General features: G+C 40.3%; 1 protein-coding gene across 2 annotated transcripts in view; it reads left to right on the top strand.

The window, feature by feature from the left end:
• LOC109039500 (uncharacterized) overlaps positions 1 to 26,680 on the top strand; it is a 264,367-nt gene that overhangs the window by 190,222 nt on the left and 47,465 nt on the right. For both annotated transcript variants that reach the window (XR_011900209.1, XM_072302347.1), the window contains exon 5: positions 13,100 to 13,236. Coding sequence is in view for 1 of the 2 variants with exons in the window: in XM_072302347.1 (XP_072158448.1) it covers positions 13,100 to 13,236 (137 nt within the window). In the remaining variant the exon portion in view is untranslated. The remainder of the gene's footprint in view (positions 1 to 13,099; positions 13,237 to 26,680) is intronic.

Here is a 26,680-nt window from a genome sequence, read left to right as displayed (position 1 = left end):
GTTGATATACGAGTACGTCAAATGCTACAAATTAAAATAAATTACGTTATTTTTATGAAAATTGAATCGTATTTTAATGTAGTTATACTTCCAATACTACTCTCAACCCAGAATCATCCCATCCGACCTATCAAATTTTTCCGACTTTTTCGGGATTTGAACGCGGGACCTACCTATTACAAGCGGAGTGTTCTACCAACCGAGCCATCCGGGCTTGTGGTTCCAAAGACGAATTTTAAGTGTTTCCATATCCCACTGAATTACTTTTTCATTTTTTCCCCGTCTAAGTTGTGTGAAATGCATACCGCATCAGATTGTTAGGTTTTTCTTTTTTTCCATTCACTATTTACGAAAAGGAATTTACATTATGCACCATATAAAAATTAACAATTTATCACGAACTATTTTTTTCTCCTCCAACAACGATGTTTATTTTCTTCAGTGTTTACGATCGTCATTTTTATTCTTATTTTATATCATGATAATAATTAATAATTAATATAAATAAATCAAACATTGAAAATAAAAAATATAATCAAATAATTAGAAACGTATGATTCTAAGAGCTTTAACCACACGAGCGAAAATGTTTTTGAACGAAGAATAATAAACTATCATCAACTTAAAAGTAATTCTTTTTGTTTCATGTGTAAGTATTATTACCGTATTACCATTTATTTGTCATGGTGAGCGTTAATAGCGTTATTCGAGTCGATTTATTTTGTTTCCGAAAGTGTCTCAATTGTGTTTTTACCTTATCAATTGGGTATCCAGAAATTTTTTTAAGTAAATACTTTGGGACGTATTTCTTAAGAGACTTTTTCAGAATGTACCAACGAATGGTTTGAAAAGAGTAATAGTACCAGTTCTCTGAATAAAAAATAGGTTGAACGTTACTCGCAGTGAGTAGACAATCTTGTCTAAGTGTCAAGACTATCGAGTCAGGTGGCTTAGATGTCTAGCTTATGAAACGAAATCATGAATGGAGGGAGGGAGATGAGGAGGAGGAGGGGGATGAGGAGGAGGAGGGAGATGAGGAGGAGGGAGAGGAGGAGAACACGCCATCCCCCTTTTCAGTACGTAGATGATGTTTCAAGAGCACCACGGTACTCCTGAAACAATATGAAAGCAAATGGTAACATAACACTGCATATGCTAATTCAACAAAATGTTAATGTTCTTTCAACCAAAGGAATGGTAAAACAACATGTGTAATGCAGTTTCAGTCTGACGTAATGCTAAATTTACATGAATTTGGTTGAATTAACATGCGTAATGTTACTCGAATATTACCGTCATGTTGATTCAACATGACGGCAAATGTAGAATTAAGTCAAACCATGTTGGGTTACGGGGAGTGCAGCCTATATCAACATAATTTCTGTGATGTCATTTCAACATGGCGGTTAATGCTACTTCGACATTTCCTTTTTTTTGAGTGTATGAAACAATTGCAAACCCAACCTTAAAATTACAACAATAGCGACATTTTCTTTTCGTTCTGCAAAATCGTCCGTTTGTAGGTAGGCGGTACTGTTCGTTAGCTTTCGATATTTAATGAGAATATCGATTCTGTATCCCTGAATTGATGTTTACGGGCGCGAAGCATGGCAGCCGGGCGGCGGAATCACAGGGGTAAACTTTTGACAGGAAGCAAGACGTTGAAGCGAATCCTGCGGACGCGGCGGAGAGCGGTGCGCGGCGAAGAAAGCACATAAAACAAAGTCCGATGAGACGTGATAAATGAGCTTTGATGCGTCTCGGGGTCCGGGGCAAAGTCCCCCGCTATCGATAGAGTTAAAAGGAAGCAGGATAGTTCTCCTAGATTTACGGCTCTTTTATACCCGGACGTAAAAGTGCGCTACATCCGTCTATGAATAATATTAAACGTACCTTTTGTTTCCTATGTTCCCCGTTTAAAAATTTCTTCCAGGAATTTTTCTCCTCGGTGCGCGCCTTGCGCGCTGTGTGTGTGTGTTCATCTATATTGTCCTGACAGCGAAGAGAGCAGTAAGCGCATGCTGGGATGAACCGCGAGACACAGAAGTATGTGCCAACCATGGCTCATACAGAAATGAACTTACTGCACTGTTCGCTATCACGGCAGTATGGCCCAGTTTTGCTCCCTGTCTGACGTGTTGTTCATGGGTTGCGACCTGAAATGCATTCAATTCATTCCTTCCACTTTGTCGGCTCATTTCCTTTGTCGTATTCTTATTATGTGCATCGATGGCCAAAGTGCGGAACCGCGCATCTCTATTTGCAATCGTATATGACGTCCTGTCGTACTTACTTTTTCTCGGAAACCTAATAAACGTATTTTTTTAAGCACAGTTTATTGATTTTTTTACTTGGTTAGCAGAATATTCTGCCAAATTTTCAAGATATAAAGTAGGCTTGTTTCTACTCGAAAAAATAGTACAAGAGCAAAAAGTTTGAAACACTGTAATAGAGATACGTGGTTTCGCCTTTTAACCACCGGTACTTAATTTATTACGCACTCTTTTATTATTTACTCTTCTTGCATTTGGGAAAATATTAAGTAGCGCATTATACAAAATTGCAGCATGCATGTTCTTTCCTCTCTGTTATTGAGAAGGCCGAAAAGACGTGGACAAAATTTTTAGCTCCGTTTGATTTATTAAACAGATTTTTTGCGCTCTCGATTTCATCTGTTATGTCAAAATTTCATCGGCTTTTCAAACAAGAGAAGAATGTAAGAGTTACTAATTTCTAGTCCCATATTTTTTTATCATGGGGCGCTTTGTAGCGTACAAGTATTGGATTTCGTGACTTACTGTGTCTTTAGGCAGAGGACCCTCAAAATACGGAAAATCAGCATGCAGCAATAACAGTCGAATATAACAGTGAAATTAACAGTCAAATATGTAATGATCTAGCTGCGCAAATGGTTTTAAATCTAAATTCCGTTATTTTGATTCTGCTCAAACATACTCAATTTGTAAACTTTGAGGTCTTTAACCTGTGAACACGTAGGAAAAAGGCACCGTAAGTAAGTACAGCGATCGATAAAAGGAGTCGACTATGTTTATGGCTACGTAAACGGTCTCAATTAAATGCTGAATTCTATATTTTTTACCGCTTTGCAGGATGGCAATGCAAAGAAATCATAAGATATTGCATTATAGAGAACACCGTGATCTCTGGATGGACGTTAAAGTTGTAAATACCAACTGGTTAAAGAAAAAAACAATTTTTCTGTTACAGTGTTCGCTTAGACCTTTTTTTTTGCCAACTTTAGAATGGTAGAAATAGTTTTCTTTGTTTCTTTATTGACTTGTCTCGGGCTTGCTTTTAATATAACTGAGGATTTCAACTTAGTAAAAACTTTAGTAATCATAGTGTCAACGGTTAATGTCTTTCATTCATACTTTTCAAATCATATGGCACTTCATTCACGGTTTACGCGGTATCTTAGCATCGATCACTACTGTAATAGTCTACATAGCAACTATTCGAACCTCGGTGCAGTCATTTGGCCTACACTGTATTTTGAAGGCGACTTCGCGATTCAACTTTTTGTTAACGTCCTGCACTGTTCCGTCCTGTCGGTGTGGCGAAGCGAAGTGTGCTGGTTCTATTTTTTTATTTGCTTCTGTTATCCGGTTGTATGACCTAATGGTAATATTATATTTTATTTGAGTGTTCCTTTCGATCAATGTCATAAAAATTATTATCAACTCTCAGTCCGGGTGAACACGAGGTTCGACATTTTTCTTCGACTCTCGAGAATTCGGCTTCACTTTTTCTCTTTTTTTTTTCAAAGGAAACATCTAAAATTTCGAATGAGGCAGTTTTTACCACCGCTATAATGTGACCTTAAAGATTTTCCTTTGGAATCAAAATAATGTCCTCATTAATCCCTCGATCTGATTGATCGGAAGTGAGATGCAACATGAGTTCCAAGGGGTGGATCCAGTTTTTAGGCATCGGTTGAAAACTGCTACGTTTGAAAGAATAAACTCGGAGATTTACTCATTTAGATGATAACGTAGTACTGAAGTCACGATTTGAGTAAAATTTGTCCTAACTTGCGATGTGTGTTTTGAGACATTACGCAATTACTCAACCCTTTTTGGCTTATAGTACCTTTGAATGGGAGAGAATCGCCATCACTGATCCGCTCTGTGATTGGTTCATCAGTTTTAGGCTGCTCATGGGGCTCTTTTAGCCTAAACTAACCTGATCAAGAGAACCTCGCATTATCGGGTGAGAGATGAATAATAATCACACTAAAAATGTAATTTTTGCCAAAGATATTCGTTAAATTCTTATCAGAATTCAATTCAGCGGTTTGATATAAGAAATTTTCCATCACGGGTAGAACTCTGTTGTCATTTTGTTTGGTTACATTGGGCCAAATCAGGAGCGCTACCTTTAAAGCTTAAAACTACACAGAGAGAAATTTCAACAAAAAATCTTGGTTAATTCGGGAAGTAAAACACAAAATAACCCTAGCCTTCGGTTGCAAATTTCAAAAGAAAAAGCCAGCTAATTTTCCTGAAAAAATTTAACAAAAAACGAGTGGTGAATGCCAACGTCGCAATTGGAGGAATGCGTTTTCCGAGTCTCTCCATTTTTTTCTGCGCTAAACTCACCGCAAATTGTACCAAAATCAACACAACATTTGTGTTGGTTTGTGTTCCACTTCCTATATTAACTAAAAGTAACACAAGAATACAAATATTTTTATCAGTGTAGCCGACCAATCAGAAAGCGGCTCATCTCTCCTGTAGTGAAAGGACTGAGATGGCAATACTCTCCCGAATATAGGCAGGTACTCGACGGTTTAAAGTCAATGAAACTAAGCCCTTTTTTGTCAAAAGCGGCAACGCATTCGGTTTACCTTTCACAGCGCGTAATTTATGGGGCGTTCTCCGTTTTTGCCCGGTGTTTTTCGGCGCGAGCACCATTCGACTGTTTTTGACTTGGTTTGTGATGTAGTGTTTTTTTGAATTATTCACGAGACTCACAAACGATCCACTACCCCAGCGAGGCTCAAAGATTACTGCAACCGATTCAAAAATACAGCGATTCCCGCGCACTGAAAAAAAGTCCGATTGCAAGAGCCGAAAAGCTCGGCGTTCCATGTCGATCGAACTTTTCGGTTTGTCAAGCCAGAATTTCAGCCCATGAGATCAAGCATTTGATTCGTGTTTTGAACTTTTGGCTCATCCGTTCGCTTCAGTTGGAGAGTTTTTTCTCACGAATTGAACTTTAGAGCATACGAACCGCGATTTTGCTTCAATAAGCTCTACAATTCGATCGATGTGGAACATAGATTAAATGTTAAGGTTTTAAGGCTCGCACCCATACCTTAAATTTTGTCAAAGCTCCAGAATTTTTTGTTGTATTCTGTACTTTTTGCGAGGGCAGATAAATATAATTTCTTTCAAGGATCCATTTCCCGAGTTTCCTTGCTGAATTTTACTCTACTCGTTACTGCCGAATTTTTACTCATTAATGTCAAATATCCTTTTTAACGTTCATCAATCATAATTTTACTTATCCATCGTGAGGAAAGAAGCTGCTGGCTGATTATTGAATTTGATAGACAAAGCGATAGACAAATAAGACAAAAAGGATATAGAGGGATCCTATTGTTGGAAGTGGGTGGTTGCAATGGATGAAGAAGGTAAGTGGTAGACTAACTAACGGCAACCCACGAGAGATCCTATATGTAGTTATGTCCATCATATTCTCCCTCAGCTTACAAGAACCACCCATTTCAACCATTAGGATCGCTCCATACTCCCCATGTCGATTGCTTTGTCCATCAACTTCAACAATCAGCTCGCTGTGTTCTAATTATTAAAATCGATGGACTCAGCTTCAGACAAAGAGAAAACGGAGCTATCCTATTTGTGAAAGTGGGTAGTTGCAATGGACGAAGGAGGCAAGTGATAGATTAACGAATGGCAATCGACGAGGGACCCTATAGTCCATCTGTTGTTTCAACCCTTAGTCGACAACAACCATTCGTTTCAACCGATAAGACCGCTTCATTTTCTTTTGTCTATAATTTTGTCTATCAATTTCAATAATCAGCCCGCTTGTGTCCATTTCTTCTTTATGTAGGCACTCCAGAGGGCACCACTCACTAGAGTACCTTTACAGGAAGAGTATGGACATGTCAATTTATGTAGCTCTTAGGGCCCACAAAGGCGACAACGTGAAGAACGAAAATCACTAGAAAAGTTCCGCTGCCACTAACTTATCCATTTGAAAGATTAATCAATCGGACCGACAGCGCATTGTAAACAAGCGTTCTTAAGGAGTAAGACTGTGAAACTGAGAAAATTTATGCGAAATCAAAGTTTTATACGTGCTTTTAAATTTTTGATCAGTGCACCTACTCTCGAAGTTTAAATTAGGACCGCTAGATAATTCGAGTTCATAGGTTGGCAGTCCTTTTGGGCCCCAAGAGCTACATGACCTGATCAAACCTATAACCCCCAAATTTTCGAGTTGTCCATACTCTCCCTACAAAGGTACTCCACCACTTACGCGCAGCGAAATACGCAATATCACGAACCGCTTTGATGCCTCATTTCATTACTCGCGCATAAATCCCCCGAGGCTAGAGGAGCGACTCCGAATCAAAGCTCTGCGGTATCGCACCTCTCGACGGCGGCTTATAGCCGGGCGCGGAGGAAGATTAACGGATGACGCTGGCGAATTCCGAGTTTGAAATTAATCGGATTCATATTGACAGCTTGAATTCATCTCTGCGTCGGACGTGGGGGCCAGGGCCGCTCGGCGCGGGTTCAGATGCCGGCCGGAGATAAGTTGGAACGGCTCCGAGCCCGAGCGGAAACGTCCGCGATACACACAACGCCAGCTCCCGACTGTCGACTCCCGATAAAGCATGAGGGATGGGATCCGATGACGTCGCTTCGCGAAGCGTCGCGTCGTCCCTCACGCCCGCGTCTTTGTCTCCACCGGGTGCCGCATGCCTTGTTGAGGTGAGACAAGAGTCGAGTCCACGTCGAATAAGTTCATGCACTCGTGGACTGCGGCAGAGGAACGTCTGACGTCATTTTAGCATGGGTAGAAAGTCCAAAAATCAAGATGGCGGATCCGCTGTCGCGGTTTAAAAGTGCTCAACCTTATTTGGCGTGGAATCTACTTGTACGCCTGTCCTAACTGCCTGTGTCTAACGCCTGTGTCTAACTTTTTGATTGCTTGTCTCTTTTCATATTTTTATAGTTAAGTGTATTTTGTTTATGTTGATGATAATTATTATTTTTAATGAATATCTTGCTGTTCTTTCTTAAAGAAAAGTAAGTCCAAAAAATGACGTTTTGAGGTATTGAACTCGGAGTTGTCTTTGAGCAGTACGAAGCAAATCCCTTATAATTCCCCTAGGAATCCACACAAACGATCTCTCGTAAAAAATTAAATCGCCCAGTTTTTGGCAATAGCTAATGTGGCTTGGTTCTTTTCTGTTAAACGCAGTCAATTTATCGCGAAAATCTCCGTTCTTCGTAAAATTGTCAATTTTCATCCGAAAGGTCTTCAGAGTTTTTTTCCCGATAAGCATAATACGCATTTGGCTTACATTCTATTAGGGAGCAGCCCCCTGTATACGCTATTTCATGTCCCTAGACATTGGGAGATGGACGCACCCACGCTCGAGGTCATTCAAATTTTCAGAGGTCATGGCCAAGAAATGGAGTCTTTTTAGCAGACCTTCTCGTCAATTCCCCGAAAATGTTTGAGCACTCCCGGAATATGAACCAAGGACCTATTGACCGAGAGTAAGACGTGCTGATCGCAAGGCTAACCCGACCGGCAGTGTATAGGAATTTTTTGGATGATTGAAAATTTACGCATTTTATCCTCAACTGTGTCCAAGAGCCATTGGCGAGACGCTAGCGCGACCGCGTGCTATGTTCCAAATGCTTGCGTAATGATGCAGTGGATCCTCAAAAAGAAAATTTCAACGCCAAAAATTGGCTGATAAGGTTACCATTTTACCCAAAACAGCACTGTAAGTTCGCTCAGCAAACGTCGAAGTGTAGTTACGCCCTTTCGTCCGAGGAACGGCGAATTTAGGTATACAATTCTCATCAAAGCGCGTGAAGTTGCAGAACGCAACACACCAGTACCTGACAAATCCGATGTGTATAATAGTATAATACTTGTTATTTCACCGTTTAAATTCATTTCGTTCATTCAATAGCAATAAAGGATAAGCGTTCCGAGACCGGGACAAGACAGGTGTCGACACAACATGTGAGCGTAAACAGCTCCAAGCCTGGTGCGACTTTGATCTTTAGCCCGCATCAACTCCAACAGCTTAGAGCGAGATACTTTGTCGCTTCTCCGGCGAAAGGGCGTATCTCGACTTCCGCATGAGTCCCAGAAAGCATGAACGTATATGTAAAACAGGGCTCACGTGGAAATGAAGGCACGCCCTCGCGTCATAAGGGTGAAGACTTGGGAGAGACGCACGATTTATCAAACGCAGATTAAACGATAGTTAGCGAGGGGCTGAAATTCGCACAATCGGTCCAAGGTGCACGGGACTGGAAAATGCATTCTTGAAGGACTCGCCACGCATCAGTTGAGATCAAATCAAAATTTTAATTAAAAATAGAACTTATTAATTGAACGCGGGACGATTTATGAACGGGGGTGTATTAGATGATTAATTTTTTCATTACCTCTCTCTTTTTTTCGTACGTCCCGTCCATCCCGTCCATCGGCGCACAGCGGGTCGAGTCATTAAGAGAGGTCGGACAAAATTTGGAAACTTTAAACGCTTGGAACTCCGTTTATACGGAACTTAGAGGTTCTAAAATTGGTTCTAGTGTTGAAGTTTTCTTCTAGAAGCCCTCCTTAAAATTCAAAATGTGACGAAATAAACATAAATACACATAATAAATTTGCAATTTTTGTCAAAAATTTTAAGTCCGACCCCTCACTGGAAAAAAAAACCACATTGGATCTAGAGTCCAGACTCTTGAAACCATTGACAAGAAAAAGGACTCTTGATTCAATCAGATTTAAGCTTAAATCAAAAGGAAATCCGCTCAAATTAAGAGGCTTGGTTCTTGATTTAAGCTTAAATCTGATTGAATCAAGAGTGTTTTTTCTTGTCGATGTTTTTAAGAGTCTGGACTCAAGATCCAATGTGTTTTTTTTTTTTCCAGTGCTCCCTCTGACTCGATCTACCGTGCGACGACGTCGCGCGCCTTCTCAGAATTTATGAGCGGCCCGGAAACGCATGAACGCGTAAAATCGGCGCGGACTCGGCTGATAGGGATTCCTCAGCCGGGTTGGCAGATGACAGTTACGATAAAAAATGCAAACACGAACGCGTTTTTGAAGAGTCGCTAATGAGATACCGGAGCAAGCATTTTCAGGCGCCGCCACTATTTAATAGATTCATCCTTCAATTTCATCAATTTTTCTGGCTTCATTTCTAGGGGAGGGGGGGGACCACCCGGTATAACCACCCTCGGTATAACCATACCGATGGTGGAATGGACTACCAGACAAAGTTTGAGTGGAAGCATTACGATACATGCTTTCTCGTCCAAAATTTGACGTAGAACACGATTTGTGCAACGAGAATTACTGAAAGTAACTCTCAACCAAGATTCAAGGTATTGCCACGCATGTTTTCATGTGTTGCTAACTCGGCGGAGTCCTCATTTGTATACTACTCAGTACTCATCACTTTAAGTGAGAAGACGTAACACTTCCTAGAAATTATTTTGTAGACACATTTCCTGTAGACCAAACGAAGAACATTTTGCGATTAGGAACTACATTTTCTGCCTCAAGCGTTAAAACACTTATGCGCATAGGGTAAACTAGGGGGCTACGCCCCCTGGCCGCTACGCGGCCCAGCCCCCTGAAGGCGCTCCGCGCCATCAATGGGCCGCTTCGCGGCCCTAATTTTACCCTCCTATCGGTGTTAGTTTTATTTTTCCCCTAAAAAATTACGATATGAGGTATACTTTAATTTTAAACATTACTTAAAATTACTTTAAAATTAAAAGGACGCGTTTTGGAATGACTGCTTGATGAAATATTGCAGTAAAACAATGCACAGTGATAGTCACAGGTAATCATTAAGACATCGTGGGTCGGGGATCGAACCCACACCGAGTTCAAAATGGACGCATTCGACGTCTTAGACGACTCGACCACCGCTCGACGTATGGACACTGACGCGAATCTTGTGTAGATAAGTGTAGAGCTGATGCGCAGGCTACACAGCTACTGCGCAACCTCCTTGACCACTGCGCATCCTCCCGCGCATAGCGGTAGCAGTACCGGAGCATTCTGTAAACTCACTCACTTTTATAACGTGATTTTAAAAAAACCTGGGTCCTTTTTCCAAAATCTGATTACAGCGGGCTCATCTAGGGCCTATTACCTGTCGATTTACGCAAAAATCATGGAAATCGGCCCGGTAGAACGCTCAAACGAACTATGACAAAAAGTATAAATTTACATTGTTTAAATGGGAGAATTCGCAACTTTACCACGTAATATAAAAAAACCTGGGCCATATTTTGAAAATCTGAAAAGAGTTGGCTTATCTAGAGACAATTGCCCGTCGATTGCCGCAAAAATCATGAAAATCGGCCCGGTAGAACGCTGGAACTAAGCGTCACCAGTTTCGCAAAATTAGGAGGTCTTGGAGCTTATAGTATAGATAATGGTATGCATGCTGTTTATAAACCGAGCCCGAAATTTTAGTTCTTAATTGAATCAATGAGAACGAAAACACACCATCTCGGTGGTTCAAAACTATGGTCAATTTTCATTTAAGGCGGTCAATTTTCCTAAAAGTCATCGAAGTTAGCGCATCCAATCCAACCTCGACCTTTAAAAGTGTCCTTAAGTAGGTACGTGTCTTTCGGCATCAAAAATCTTTATCTCAGACTAACTTCTTCGCCCACTGTGCTGGTTTGTGTTTGTCTCGATTATTTTCATTTTTTGGAGTTGGTGTGTTTTCGTCCTCACTGGTTCAATTTTAAAATGAATCGGTGAGAACGACAACACACCAACTCGAAAAAATGAAAATAATGAAGACGAACGAAACTGCACAGTAAGCGAAGAAGTTAGTTTAAGATAAAGATTTTTGGTGCCGAAAGACAAATACTTAAGGACGCACTTTAAAAATCCAAGTTGTGCACTAACTTCGGTGAAAATTAAGCATTTCCGAATTACCGAGTGGGTGTGTTTTCGTTCTCACTGATTCAAATATAGTCCAAATGACAGAAAGTCGATATAATTAGACGCTCCTTCCGTCGACCATTCCACTTCAGATTAAAAGACTGGAAAGCGCCGTAGGCTAAGAATGATCATTTTCGTTGAGACCGTCTCCGGGGAACGCTGGAAAGGTGAATTCAATTCACTCGGAAAGATGAGCCCGCGGTCGAGCCGAACGACGGATTTTTACATCTGCTCGTCGGTTAGCAGACAAAGATGCGTTTCCCGATTATCCCGAGGGCACGAGCGGGAGCGTGGGCAAGTGGGCGAGGAGAAGAGAAGGTGTCGGGAAATACATGGCTGGACCTCTTCACAGTCGATTGAGCTCCCTTCTTCCTTTTCTTCGGCCCTGCGGCCTTGGGCGGGGACGGAGACGGGAGCGCCCAAGAAAAATCGGAGAAATCTACTTATAACGCTAACCTCTGCTCTGCTCACCCACCGCAGCAGCAACGACCCTCTTCAGCGGGCTGTGCATCATGCGTCCAGGAACCCATGTCGCCAGGTCTGCTTTGAGTACCTGTATAGGGAGAGTACCGACAGATCTGAAACTCCGAAAGTCCATCAGGCCTTCACCGATGTCTCCGCGAATAAAGTTAAGGCCCAAAAGGGCAGCCAACCTATGAATTTCAATTATCCAGAGCGATTTACTGATACTATTGTTACGAACCGTCCTTTATTAAGCCGTGTTTGACTCAGTTTTTGCATAAATTTACTCAATTTCGCGGAAGGACGCTCATTTCTGTACATTCTTGGCCATCTTGGTTAGAATTGGAATCTGCAGACTGGCAGTGAAATTTTGTGCGTTAGAAGTTGGTTAGAAACGTGGCTGCACTTTTGGGCCCTAAGCCCTCCATGAACCGATCTGTCGGTACTCTCCCTATACAGGTACTCTAGGTCTGCTTAGAGTACCTTTATAGGGAGAGTAAGGACAATTCGAAAATTTGGAGGTTAGGTTTTATCAGATCATAGCTCTTGAGGCCCAAAAGGACTGGCAACCTATGAACTCGAATTATTTTTCAATAATTTTACCATGGCAATATATCTTGTAATATATTACAAGCATCATCTTCGTCATTTGTCACTTGACGGTCAGTGGCGAGTCGTGAATGACCGATTATCGATATGCCCCCATTTGAAGCTATGGTACAGAATCGATTATTAAGGTGTTCGCTGCGAACACCCTGTTTATCGATCCTTTTCCATAGGTTTAAATGGCAGATCAATCGATGTATCGCAAAGTACGCCCCGCCACTTTTAACGGTAAAACTCCCAAACCAAGCATCTCGGTTGGCGACTTTGCAGACTTTTTTTCATAATTTTCTTTTTAATCGGAAAACTACTCAATATTAATTCGTAGAAGCTTCCGCGATTTTCCTTCTCTCTGTGAAGAAAATTCTGAGAAAAGTTGAAGGAATTATGTTGACTTGTTCTCTTTTAAGAAAGTAAAATAAGATCGCAAAACACCGTAAACGAAATTCGTGGTACGCTGCCGTGCTAAGGAAGAACGCCGTATGAACATTCGAGAGTTGCCAAATTTCCCTTGATGAAACATGTATTTTTGACAACATTCGTGCATAGTTTTCCTTGAAATTTTCAGGCATTTCAGATTAAATTGCGTACGAAACTGTCTGAAATTTTTGGTAAATAATATCCGCAAAATTCCTAGTGAATTCGATTTTTATCTGAGGAAACTTGGCAACGCCTGAAGGCTCATACAGCGTTCTTCCTTAGCACCACAGTACGAGAGTTTCACCATTGACATGTTATCGTTTAAATCACCGGCTGTTTTCCAGTAATATTTACCTTTTTTATATCATTTACAATTGATTGGATTTTGTTACAGCCTGCAACAGGACGTACTATGGTCAAGTTGGTCGAACTTACGAGTTGGAAATCCGGCGTCCACGGGAGGACCGACTGCCCCTTCTCTGCTTCCTCAACTTCACTGCCGCTGGCGGAAGTCTCGGTGACTTAGTTCAGGTGATTACCAACCTCTCTTCCGTTGTCCTCTGTCCAAGCGACAAATTAATCGACTGCTTTTCAAAGGGCGGATGTTCAATTTTGTAAAACTTACGTACTCTGCACATGACAGATGAGGGGCCTGGAGGACAAGGAGCATGAGCGCAGGTTTTTGCCATTTCTAGAAATTCATGCGTATGCATATGTTTTTGCCGTTTCGAGAAATACGTGCCCGAAGTTTGAAAATTACATGGATCCTCATGGCGAAAAGGAAGTTCAATCAGACTTTTTAATGATTAAAAATTGAAATTTGGGAGCGAGTGTGTCATAAAATATGCATTAAGACTATTTTTAATTGAAACAATCCAATTCTTGATTTTTTCAGAAACTTCACGTATGTGCGTTGTCCTCTAAGCCCCTCAGAAAATTAGAATAGAGAATTTGCACGAAATATTATTATCGTTGCATCTGAAAGTGCTCAGGGAGCTGTGTTTACAGTATTTTTCATAATTTGTTTCTGATATGGGAAATTTCAGGAGCATATAAATACAAGAGTGAGAAAGTATGCCGCCTTGTTACGTCATTGAGCGGCACTTACCATTTTATCACATGTATTATAGGAGATCAGATCCTTTGGTCATAATTGGTCAATCATTGTTCATTTCAGGAACCAAGGACATTCTCTTTCGCAGTTCACTCAGTAGTGTCTGCTTAAACATGAAATTCACAAAATTTCAGAAACCTTCAAATTCTATGTTTTCAATATACAATAATAGATGAGCGGTTATTCCGTGTCGTGTGGTAGAGGTCCGCGCCGATAGCAAAATTAAGGGATAATCAATTGAAACCACCAAAAAAGACTGAAAAAATGTTTATCAGGCTCTATTTGTAACCAAAGAGCAGAAGTTTGGCCAATTTTACATCGTGTTTGTAAAAAATAATCATTTAGTTGAAAAGAAAATGGCATAAAACAGACGTATTTTCAATTTTTGCCCTCCCAAAATTGGTTTCCTCCGTGTCGTGTATGAAAATGCCGCATTTCAGTGGTAAAAAAAACCGCGACGGATTACCGAATAAACGGAAAATCGATGATCTAACTTCTATTGATCTTGACCGCGCTTTTTGAACTGGATACCTCAAATTGTAGCTCCGGTTTGGTCTGGCATTCAGATCTCTTTTTGTGCTAAAATGTTCGTAGGGTAGATCACGGCGCATGTGCGTTTTTTGAAGTGACGCCATGGCTTACTGTTAGCAGCCCGTATTAATTCGAAAACGTGGCTCAGGAGGTTCAGCTATGGATGCTCGTAAACACAGGTTCTGTTATCCGAAACCGGGTGCATAAATAATTGCTCGTTTTTCATCGAAATTATGATCAAATACCGGTGATGGTGGTTAGCTTTGTTCCGCTTGTTTACAAATGGCTTGATTGTTTTGGGGGGATTCGCGCGCTGATCCATAATCATTTAATATTCTCATCGTTGGAGTAATATGCTCATTTACAGGATGTTTATTGGCAGTTGATAATCTCTCGACATTTTTTATGAACCGTGAGTCTGCTTCCTTCTCACTGCATTTTGCCGATATTCTTTGAATCAGACAAAATATATTTTGGAGATCCCGCACGTAATATGCAAAAATTCGCCCATATTAAAGTGCTCACTGCGACATTTATCAGTCATAATTGGACTACATTTTGCAATTAGAAACTACAAGTTTCAATGAGAGGTTCCTTTCAGTCAGTAGATAGGGAACGTACATAACATTTCGACACAGTTGAAATAATTTTAATGCATAACTGCACTTTATTGCAATCTGTGCTTACTCGGGTTGCAAGTTCCTTTTCTTATTCGAAAGGAAATCTCCCCAGATTGCATGACACTATAGAAAAATAAGAAAATGAGCACCTCATCTTGATCTTTCTATCAGTGGCAAAGCGCGAATGATCGATTATCGATATTTCCCCGTTCGAAGCTATGGTAGAGAATTGATTATTAGGATGTTCGTTGCGAACACCTTGCTAATCGATCGTTTTCCGCAGGCTCCAACGGCAGATCGATCAATCGATATATCGCAAAGCACGCCACGCCTCTGCTTTTCATCCGTAACTTGAAGATTCGCCTTAGGCCACGCGAAACTGGGATTAGAGACTAGACGAAAAAAGGAAACTTTAAAAGTATCGTTTTTCAAAGGAGACGTCGGAGTCTCTAGAGCACCTGCACACAGGAGAGTATTGCCATCTCAAACCTTTTACTACAGGAATAGTGTGCGCTCTCTGATTGGTCGGCTATGGAGCCCCGAAGTTGGCCCAATGTGAACAAACCCCAGCCAGCCCCTCCGCTCGTAGTTTGGCCCAATGTAAACAAACAAGATGGCGACAAAGTTGTAGACGTGATTTTGGATGTGATAGAATTTTTTTTACATCCAACTTCTGAATTGAGTTCGGACCGAACTTTAATGGATATTTTTGCCGATATTTCTCCTTTGAGTGTGATTATCATTCATTTCTCAGCCGATAATACGTGTTTCTTTAGGTCGGGTCGTTTGTTTATGTTGCAGGCAAATAGTCAAATCAGGCGTTTTATCAAATGCCTAGGTAAATAGTCAATTATTCTTATTTAGATTGAAATGGACCACTAGACAAGGTACGAATTTAAGCAATCTGATACATGTTTCTTTACCAGAATTTCACGTAGTACTCGATTCGTGCTATGAAAATTACTGAAACCAACTCCTAACGAAGATATTAACGTTTTTATTTCACATTGGTTACGAGGAATTTGAACTGCCCGCTCACAAGAAACTCAAAGCTCTACGTGAGTCAAATCGCGCACTACAACGGTTTCGGCAATCTTCTCCATCGAGCATTGTTCATTTCCCACCATGTGTTGTTCAAACTATAAGCAATTTGCTATAGCTGAGCCAAAGCGTTAAGATTGAGATTGCCAGATTTTTATATCGCAGAGACTGTCATGATAAACGTTTAGCGCATGATGTGAATCACGTAGAGCATTGAGTTTTCATGAGCGGGTGGTTTGAATTCACGCATTAAGAATCATTAAATATCTTCGTAAGGAGTTGATTTCCGTGATTTTCGTTGTGTGTATCGTGTTTTACGTGAAATTTTGGTTAAGAAACATAAATCAGAATTCTGAAATTCGTACCTTGTCTAGTGGTCCATTCTGATCTTTATGCTGATTTTAGACAAAATAATTGATAGCTCTTGTAAGAAAGAAATCTCTGTAAAAATGTGTGGCATAGAATGGTATTTGAGACGGTTTTTAGCCCTTGAACGAACATTTATGTTGAAATTCACAGCATGTCGCATAGAACACAACTTTTCTTAAAATTTAATAATTCAATTCGCGAAGAGCGGTTGCAGAGGAAGAAAAAAGGAGATTACGAAGATTTAATGCGTCATTTTTTCTAAAATATTGAAAACTCGTGAGCTTCTCGTCATTAATTTAAACAAATTCATAAACTGTCACAATTTGACTATGTATCTCTTTAGGCATTTGATCAAATGCCTGATTTGACTAATTGCATTCGATATTTACATTGGGCCAACTTCGGAGCTCCATGATAGCCTAAACGTGATGTCCAATCGGAGAGCGGCACAAAGATGGCAATACTCTCCCGTATAGAGGTACTCCAGGAGTCTCGACGTAAAGGAATCTTCCTATAAAGGGCAGTAGCGCGATCGTGGTGAGCGCTTAAACTCGATTAGGGGCTCAAATCAAATCGGAGGTGAGCCGGGAGGGCATAACGCGTGTCTCCGGCCGGGATAAATACCCCAGGCGAGGAAAATAGAAAGCAAAGAAAATAAAAATTTGTTGTGGAGAGTTTAGGAGGGTGCCGAGAAATGTAACCGCTGCGTAGACAAGCGAGCCCGGAGGAAGAGGGCCGAGGGAAAGCAGAAAAAATATCCAGCCGACAAGCGAGCGAATCCGTAATAAAACACATGACGGAACTTTCAGATGTTAGTTGTTTGATGTTAAGAAGAATAATATTTTTATACCGTCGTCGCTTTTCGGAACGAGAAAATGCGTTTGAAAGGCCGATTGCTTAGGTGTAAGCGATTGGACGCTGTCTGCTCATCCGACGCACGGTGGAACGAGTCAATCGGAGGGGTCAGACAAAATTTGGAACCTTTAAAAGCCTATAACTCTATTAAATCAAAAATTTGAGGTTTTAAAAGTGGTTCCAGTGGTTTCTTCGTGAAATTTTCCTCTTAAAGCATCCCTGATTTGAAATGTGACGAATGAAACGTCAAAATTGGTAGGTTTTAGTAAAAAATTTCATGCCGATCGCTCTGATAGACTCGATCCTTTGTGCGACGTCGACTGAACAGGCACGCTTTTAAGGTCCTTTGGCCTGAGTCGTATTTACACCCGCAACTTGCACTTTAGGGTACTGGAGAGTTATTTTGGAACCCAATTTTTCCCCCATCTCAACAAATTTACTCGATCGAAAAGCTAGTCTTCGCGGACTGAGTTCCTCTTTTGCTTTGGATTGTTAAAAATCAAACTTTTAGATGATCGCCATTTTGAAAGGAAGACTTGTCCTATCTGAAGTACACATGTCTCAGACAAATAGCGAAATCAGGCAATCTCCTGGCTTATTAACTCCAACCCTCAGGAGAAATTATTAACCCCCTTCTGGAGAAAGTTCTGGCCACGCGCTACCGCTACCGGTTATTGGGGTTGAATTTTCTTTTCTCTATGGAGAAGAATCTTGCAAAACGTTTGATCTCGGAAAAGAACGTGAAATTGCCTTATTTAAAACGCGACTCTACACTGCCGTGCTAAGGAAAAACGCCGCATGAGCATTCAAATGCTGCCAAAATTCTGCTCGGGGCCTTTTTATTTTGAAGGAAAGGAATGAATATTTTTCCTTACAATTTTCACACTTTATGGATCGAATCACAAACGAAATCCTCCGGCAACTCGGAAGAGAAATATCAACAAATTCTCCTGTAATTTCATAATTTTCCGAAGGAAATTTGGCAATGTCTGATAGCTCATACGGTGTTCTTCCTTAGCACGGTTGTATAGACTGTGCGTGTTCACCGGGGCTGCCACAGGGGACAGAGGACAGCGCTCGGCGCCGAATGATCGGGTTGTATACCCCGGGGGTGGAAGGGGGATGGGAGATGGGGGTGGAAAGAGGGACGGGGTGAAGGGGGGAATTAGTTTACTTAATGTAATGAGCTGCTGACGAGGAAGACCCGGAGACGAAATGACCCGTAATCACCCGACTCCCAATTTCCTGAATGGCTCCCAGCCGCCCCCCCCCCCTCCACTCGTTCCTGTTGATTTATACGGGTTGTCGAACACGGCTCGTCCGATCCGAGGATATGCCACTGATTCCTTCTCGACAACACGGTTCCAGGCCTTGGTCCCGGCTAATTTATAGATCCGAACAGAAAAATACGTTGCACGCACAGCGCGTCTCGCTACGCAAAATCACCATACTACCGTGCTATACTGCCGTGCTAAGGAAAAACGCCGTATGAGCCTTCAGACGTTGCCAAGTTTCCTTCGATAAAAACCAAATTTACTGGGAAAGTTGTTAATATTTATTTCCAAAATTTTTAGATAATTTTGTACGTAATTTAATCTATAACATCTGAAAATTTGAAAGAAAAATATGCATGAATGTTGTCAAAAATACCTGTTTCATCGAGGGAAATTTGGCAACTCTCGAATGCTCATACGGCGTTCTTCCTTGGCACGGCAGTATAAGGATAAACGCCGTATGAACATTCGAGCGTTGCCAAATTTCTTCCGGTATAATTTTAAATTTTGAGGAGAGTTATGATTATTTTCTCTTGAAATTCCCGATAATTTAGATCTGATCGTGGATGACATTCTCTGAGAAATCGGATGAAAAATATTCACATATTTCCCTAAAAATTCATATTTCATCATAGAAAATTTGGTAACGTCTTTTGGCTCATACGGCGTGTTTCCTTAGCATGGCAGCATAGTCGGCTGCACCGGTTGTGTACGGGGAAACAGTGCCTAATTTTGCACCCCGCGTCAATTGATTAATGAACACTGAAAATCGTCGTTGAGATGCATGATTCAAGCGAACAAAAATTTTGTCTTCGGTTGGAAGAAACTATCTTTGCCTCAAAAATGTTTACTTTCTCGCTCCCTTCGTTTTTAAGTTGTGGAAAAAAAACAATTTATTAAATTTTTTTTTTGAATGGAAGAATTTGTTATTACTCAACATTTTTGTAATGAAAATGAGAATCAACTTTGTCATTCTATGACAAAATACATTTTTCCTGAATGCGGTACCAAAAAACTATGAGTGGATATGCTTTTTTAATAAACTATGCATTTGTAGCACATTAAACCATTGAAGCTGAACAACCATGACGACTACAATGTGGTCAGGAGTTTTGTGTACGTAAACCATGAATAATTTATGTAGCATCAAGCACTTTAATGCAGACCTCTCCCGTGAACCAAGAGTGTATATTTTTTCTTCCCTAGCTGACTTAAACCGAAAGGTTCACTCAACGCTGCCAATTGGACGTATTTATGTTAAGATATGCTGAATGAAAATAAATTAAATCAGCAGGAACTAGATTCATACTGTTTGCGTGATACATACTTATTTCCTATTTTAGCTTCATTTAGCACAACTCCGAGCAAGCGAGTAACACTTAAGCAGTTATGACCCCCTCAACCCCTCATGTAGTGGAAATGAAAATTTCTCCCTGCAAAATTTAATCAAATACTAATGTGACATGCTATTCGCTCAAGGTATGACCTAACAAGACATGAATGTACATTTAAGCCAACCATTAGCTGTTAAATAATTTAAACCGCTCGGAATATATTTCTTGGGGTGCTACATATCGTTTTCCTTCGAAATCTGAAAATTTGAATTTTCGACCAAACTCAATAAAGAATATCTTCTGAAAATGTTACACTCCCGGACCAAGATCCATTCTCTCGTGGACGGTGAATTATGTGGATCTGTATAAATTTGTTTCTATAGCAGGCAAGTAGTCAAATCAACCACTTTGTCAAATGCTCGCGTTATTTGAAATTATGCTTCTCATGTGAATTTTAGACAAAATACTTCAGTTAATTCCCACGAAGAATTTTCTGTGAAATTTTGCAGCATACAATAAATTAGCTCAGGATTTATATCAAATTTTGCAGCACATCATAAAATATTAAGTTTTAACAATGTTGAAAATTCAAATATCTATGCCAAAGTGAAGAACCACGTTTCTCCGTTGCTGTGTTTCGAAATTTCCGCTCCTGTTTAATTTTTTCAAAAAGAAGCAAATCATCGCCGTAGCCTGAAATATGCAGCATACTTTCCTAACAGTTAATAAAAATCCACGAAGTTTTCAAGAAATTACGTTGACTTGGTTTCCAAAGAGAACATTGATTATGACCGGAAGTCCCCAACATCACAATTGGAAATACGTGGTTTCACATTTTTCCCATTGATTTTCAAGAAGCATTTATAAAGAGCCAAATTCAAAAGAAGTTCAAACATTCTTGATTGAGTAGAACCGTAATACGTAAAAATGATCAATATTGACAGAATCCAGGTATTATTTTTTTTAAGTGGCTGATTGAACAATACAAAATACACCACAATTAATAGGTAATAAAATAAATCAAGTAGAAAAAGGAAAACTATGTAAATAGGGACGGGAATGATATTCATTCCCCGTCAGTGGTATCCAAGCCGGAATCCACCCTATGGCATGCATTGGCGTTTGAAGAGGTGTTTTTGTCCTTCTCACAACAGTCTAGATTATCTAGGGCTAGTGTTATTGTGGTACTATACATTTTGATTAATCATTCAAAAAAAGTTCGTAAAGATGAATTCCTACGTTAAAAACATCGAATCCTCGAGAGCACTTCGTCGTCCAAAACATGCACAATTTCGCAAACTATTAAAACTTGACTATTCTGATTAAATGCCCGGTTCGATTATTTTTCGCCGCGACATATCTCCATCTGACAACGTAGTTCGCCCACCACTCATTTATTTTAAATCGGAAAAAGGCGCTTTCTCTTACGTACACGCGGAGCTGGACGTCCACCTCTTTGGATGTCTCTTTCGCCCGCTCTCTTTTTCCGACCTCCGTATGTTTAGTTTCCTTTCAAAGCCGCCTGAGCGGCTTACATGGTCCGAACATGTATTACCCAGCCAAAATTTACATAAGCCACGAGCTATTGATTCCGAGCACCATTCTTTTTGCCCGTCCATTTTCGTGGACACAGAAGTGGGACGGCTCTCCGACCACCGAATAATGTAAACCACGCCAAGTTAACGGAGCTCTCTTCAGAACCCGGATTTTTGAGAGAGTGCACTGAATTTCCCGACAATATCCACTGATGTTCTTGATCTCCCTCCGAATCTTTTCTCAAGCCTCACCTGGTTTGTCTGCACTAACAAGGGGACACGGCTTCTATCCAACTACAGCTTATCGAGTTTTTTCTGGGATTTACAGTTTTTCCAAAGAGTCCGCCGAAGAGAATGTTTCCAGGGGTTGAGATTTCTCTTGGATCATTTTTACAACTTTATCCGAGATATTGTTTCGTGTTTGAACCAATTGATAAGTAATTCAGATTTAACACGATTTACTTCCTCTCGTGGGAGTTTCGCTACAAATTGTACAGAGGCGTAGCGCACTGGAAAAAAAAAAGAATCTTAAATTTGCCGCCAAGAAGTATTTCTTCTTGAATCAAGAATTTTGCTGGTTAATATAAGCTACTTTTTTGCTTAACCCAAGCATTATTTTTCTTGAATCAAGAAAAAGTCAGCTCAAAGCAAGAAAAAGAAAATTCTTGGCGGCAAATTCAAGAATTATCATGCTTGATCCAAGCTACTTTTTTTGTAGTGCGTGCTTCGCGATATATCGATTGATCTGCCATTTAAACTTTGGAAAAGGATCGACAAACAGGGTGTTTATCTTGTATACCTGTACCTTGTATAACACCTTAATAATAAATTTTTACCATAACTTCACATGGAAAAATATTGATAATGGATCATTCAAGCTTCGCCAATGAATTTGTCTAAAATGATGTTTGCATGTGCATTTTTAAAGTGACATGCATTTAATGTGCGTGTTACGCACTTAACAGATTGTGCGCTAAGGAGTGTATTTCAGACTTTTTGACGTACCTCACATCATTTTCGAGCTAATTTCCTCTTAGAGAGTGCATTCAGTTGGCTGTGTCAATACCGTGCAACAGGCCTATTGAAGGTGCGATGGCAGAAGGCGTAAACTCGCAATGTCTCGCTGCATGCTGCCCATAAGGTTTCGCTCCGATTCGGAAGGAATATTAATAATAAAACGAGGCCTGTACTATCGACGAATTTAGTTTTGCGCAGAGTCTCTGGTGACTATTTAGCGACGGCGCGGCGCGGCGCGTTGCCTGATAACGCTCTCATGAAGACGCACGCGTTCCTCTGTGAGTGCGTAGTCACTAACACAGACGCACATGAAACACACACAGACATTTTCACTCATTCACCGTGAGAATTTACGTTTTTGGCTCTTTGGAATGTAAACAAAGATTCGTAATGACGTATCGCGCATCGAATCCAATTCTCACTTGCCTCTACTTGTTCTTGTGACTAGAGCAAGGAAAAAAGGACCTTATTCCAAATCGGTCATTTTCAACCTTTCAAGCCTGATCTTCGAAATATTTTCAAAGTTGATAGAGGATTACCTCCCGAGTCTAAAACAATGACGATTTTTTAAATCGGGCAATCAAGGGGGAGGTGGAGGGGGGGGGAGTCAAAGTAAAAAATGTAAACTCGCATATCTCGCTAATGGTTTGTTGTAAAGAGATGAGCTTGGTCTCAAAATGTAGAGAAAACCACCAGCTTTCAGGCAATGTTTAAAAAATTGGTCAATTTTGAAAATTTCATCCATTGCTGCCGCCTTGCCGTATCTCAAATTTTCTTATTTTCAGCTGAGACATTGAAGGAATCGCACAATAAGTAATCAAAATATTTTCTGATGAAAGTAGACCTTTTAAGCTTTAAAACAAGCACAAGTTCATCCTCGGGAAACAAGTTGGAGGAGAGATATGATTTTTCAAAGTGGATGCGGTACACTTGGACCTAATTTGTTCCGAGTCCCAAGATCACCAATGCCCCCAAATTGCGATTACGAATTGCAAGGTTATGCATTTTTACACCCCATTAGCTCATTTCCGAAGAAAATTATTAAAAAAGAACAATATCGAGACACATGAATGTTACAGGACTAGCCTCAGCTGACGCTCGCTGCATCAACCTTAAAAAATCGTGACTCTTTTTCAAATCATTTCTCTAGGATGGACTTAAATTTAAAAAGCTCAAATAGTAGGCTTTTATTAGCAATTACTCTTTTTTTCTCTTATTTCTACCCAGAGAAGCGTTGAAGATAAACATAGATTTTTTTATGATCGAAAACTTTGATTATCCTGTATCCATTGCATATTAATCATTTATCCTGATATTGTCATTTTTGACGAATGATTTTGTCTAGGTGTGACATATAAAGGTACCGCCCCAGCTAAAAATTGAAAATTTGAACTACGGCAACGTGACAGGAATGGATGACATTTTCAAAATGACCCAATTTTGTCACCATTGTCTGAAAGCTTGTGGTTTTCTCTAAATTTTGAGACTAAGATCATCTCTTTACGACAAACCGTTCACGAGATATGCGACTTTGAACATTTATCTTTGCCCCCCCCCCCTTCCCCGCTATCCGTAATTGCTTGATTTCAAAAATCGTCAGTATTTTGAACTTGGAAAGTGATTCTCTATCGACCCTGAAAGTATTTCGAAGATCAGAGCGAGATTGGAAATGACCGCTTTTAAATAAGGCTTTTTGATGACCGTTTTATCACCCATTCTCCTCCATTTTAATGAAAGAATCCCGAATGAAATGTTCCTGCAATTCTGCGGGAAGTTAATATCGTAATATCATTGACAGATTATTAATTTTACCTTTGCCCCGCATTAAAAAAAAATATCCAGCAAAATTGATGATACTCAGAAACAGCTAGTAATTGCCAGTAGAGGGAGTATAATAGTTAGCAAATTGGAGTAGAAATATAGTGTCATTCAGTCCAGTAGATCAACTTTTCACCCATCTCTCCTCCCAAAATGGCTGATGGGTGAATGTTTCCATTTAATTCATTGTTTTTCCCACTTGTCAGCAAAGCGGAGTAGCAAACTTGGAATCGATGTCTCTCAGTTGCAAGGTTTCAAAATGTTCAGTCTTATTTAATTTTTTCCCTCGGGTGGAAAAAAAGTATGTTGGATCCAAAGTCCAGACTCTTATAGATTGGACAAGAAAAATACTCTTGATTCATAAAATAGTATTACAAAATGACATGTAGGTCCCCCGTTCAAATAGTTTACACCTTTGCGATGCCATGACGAAGTTTTTACTCCTCGCAGATCGGAAATGAGACAAAAATTCAATGATTACAATACATTCAAAATTAGGCGTTGAAAATAAATTTTCCCAAATATTTTGTAGCTATTGCTAGAATAAGTAGACCGTTTCCGAATCGTAAAAAATGAAACGCAGATGGACTCAAAGCTGTCTGTCTTGCATAACTTAGGAGTGCAAATGAGATTTCTCCTTTTTCATCCTCTGACCAAACGTCAGGAAGTTTATGGGTAATCCCAATGCAATTAAGCGCTGAGTTCAATTAGGACTACAGGTAGTTTCTCTCCAACACTTTTAGGAAAACCAAAGTTTTCCTTAAACAAGGGCTGTTTCGAAGAACCAGGCCCGGACAGACCCTAAGGCCGACCTGCCACTACTGTCAAATACGCTCCCACGGCGCGCCGAGTATGCGCCCCTGTGACGCATAGCAAAATAAGAGGAGAACAAAAATTATGATGAAACCTTAAATTTAACTCAAATCAAATTTAAAAAAATATGAGGTATCTAAATGCGATACAACTATTTGTGCTAGATGGATGTCCATTGTCCTTATTGCACATGAAAAATTAAAAGCGCGATGGCGTGAGTCGTGAGGCGTGAATTCGCAATGCTCTGCTCTATGCTGTTAGTCATATCCAAGAGAAAAGTTAAATAGCGAGACCGAATTACGTTTTTCCTACCTTCGGCTGTGTTGCTCACGTAGCCTTTGAAGCACCACGACAAATGAGACAAACGAAATCAACACAATATGGAAATGGAGCAAGGGAGAGGATGGGCGTTGACGACGGCGCAGAGATACGACTATTCATGCTTGATGAATGTCCGTGTTGCATCTGCAAAATTGAAGGCGCAATGACCCGGGGCGTGAACTCGCAACACTCCGCTATATGCTGCCAAATCGGTGTCGCTGAGATTCGGGAGAAAAGTTAAAACAGAGGCCCAAATAGGTCTCTCTATGTCTTCGGCTGTGTTGATACTCGATTTTTTTTTCAGGTCCATGTCCGATTCTTTTTTGGAATGATTTGCAGACCAACATCTAAAGCTCGCGTGAACCGGCCCCGTCCAATCTGCAGGGCAGGTTTTGTTAGTAAGGCTCGAGTCAATTTGACCCGGCTTCAGCATTTAAGGGTTGATGAAAATATCATTAAAATGACTGCACCTCCCTCGCAAATAGTCAGGATTCAACATTGGATCCAAACGAGGCCATTCAGTCTGTGAATTTCAATAAAATTTGGTTATGCAGTCGCAGAAAATTAGGCTCCAATTGTTCCGTCACGTCTGAAAACATTCTTATTTCCAACAAAATGATTGCTGAATGGGACTTCCTGCTATAGATATCTGATGCATTTAATTGATTTGTTCCTATCTCTCTTTTTTTACTTGCCTTACTGGACACCTTAACCTTTGCTAGTTTCAGCACTCTTTTTTCCCTCTCTCTCTCCTTCAAAATTTCACTTTGCACTCACTAGATTGCATGTTTCATTTTCCGATCGAGGAGGCTAATAAGATCTTTCCAGCTGACATGTTTCTTGGGTTCATCATTTTCAGACTTTTAGTGTTTAAAATCAGTATTTTAGGTCATCAGCTCTGCCTCAGTTTCTCTAGAAATAAGGGAGGTTGGATGCGTCTAGAAATAACGGAGCTTCGGTGCGTCTAGTAGCATGTGATTTGTTCTCTTTTTTTTTCGTTATACACAAGTCTGTTAGTTACTTTAACACGTTCAATTTTAAAAATGTTCTCTGTGCTATCAATCACCTTTGATCCTGAAAATAGCGTGAAATTGTGATGATTTGCCAAACTTTTCTGGATCCCCCACCGCGTAAGGGGGGTGCATCCCCTCGGGAAATATCATACTACATCTCCCTTAACCGGCCAAGGGTCTACGCTCTTAGATGTGAGCCAGTCCGTACATGCGAAGAACGTTTAATTTTAATAGGAAACTGGTGTTTGATAGAGATGAATAAGGTCATTTTTGGATCTAGTAACTAAAAATACAAAAGGATACATGTATTTCATGAAAAT

This window comes from Bemisia tabaci, chromosome 1, assembly GCF_918797505.1.
Source record: "Bemisia tabaci chromosome 1, PGI_BMITA_v3".
In the NCBI taxonomy this organism is placed as follows: Eukaryota; Metazoa; Arthropoda; class Insecta; order Hemiptera; family Aleyrodidae; genus Bemisia; species Bemisia tabaci.
The sequence above is the reverse complement of the archived record's forward strand: the minus strand, read 5'-3'. Positions and strand labels throughout refer to the sequence as shown.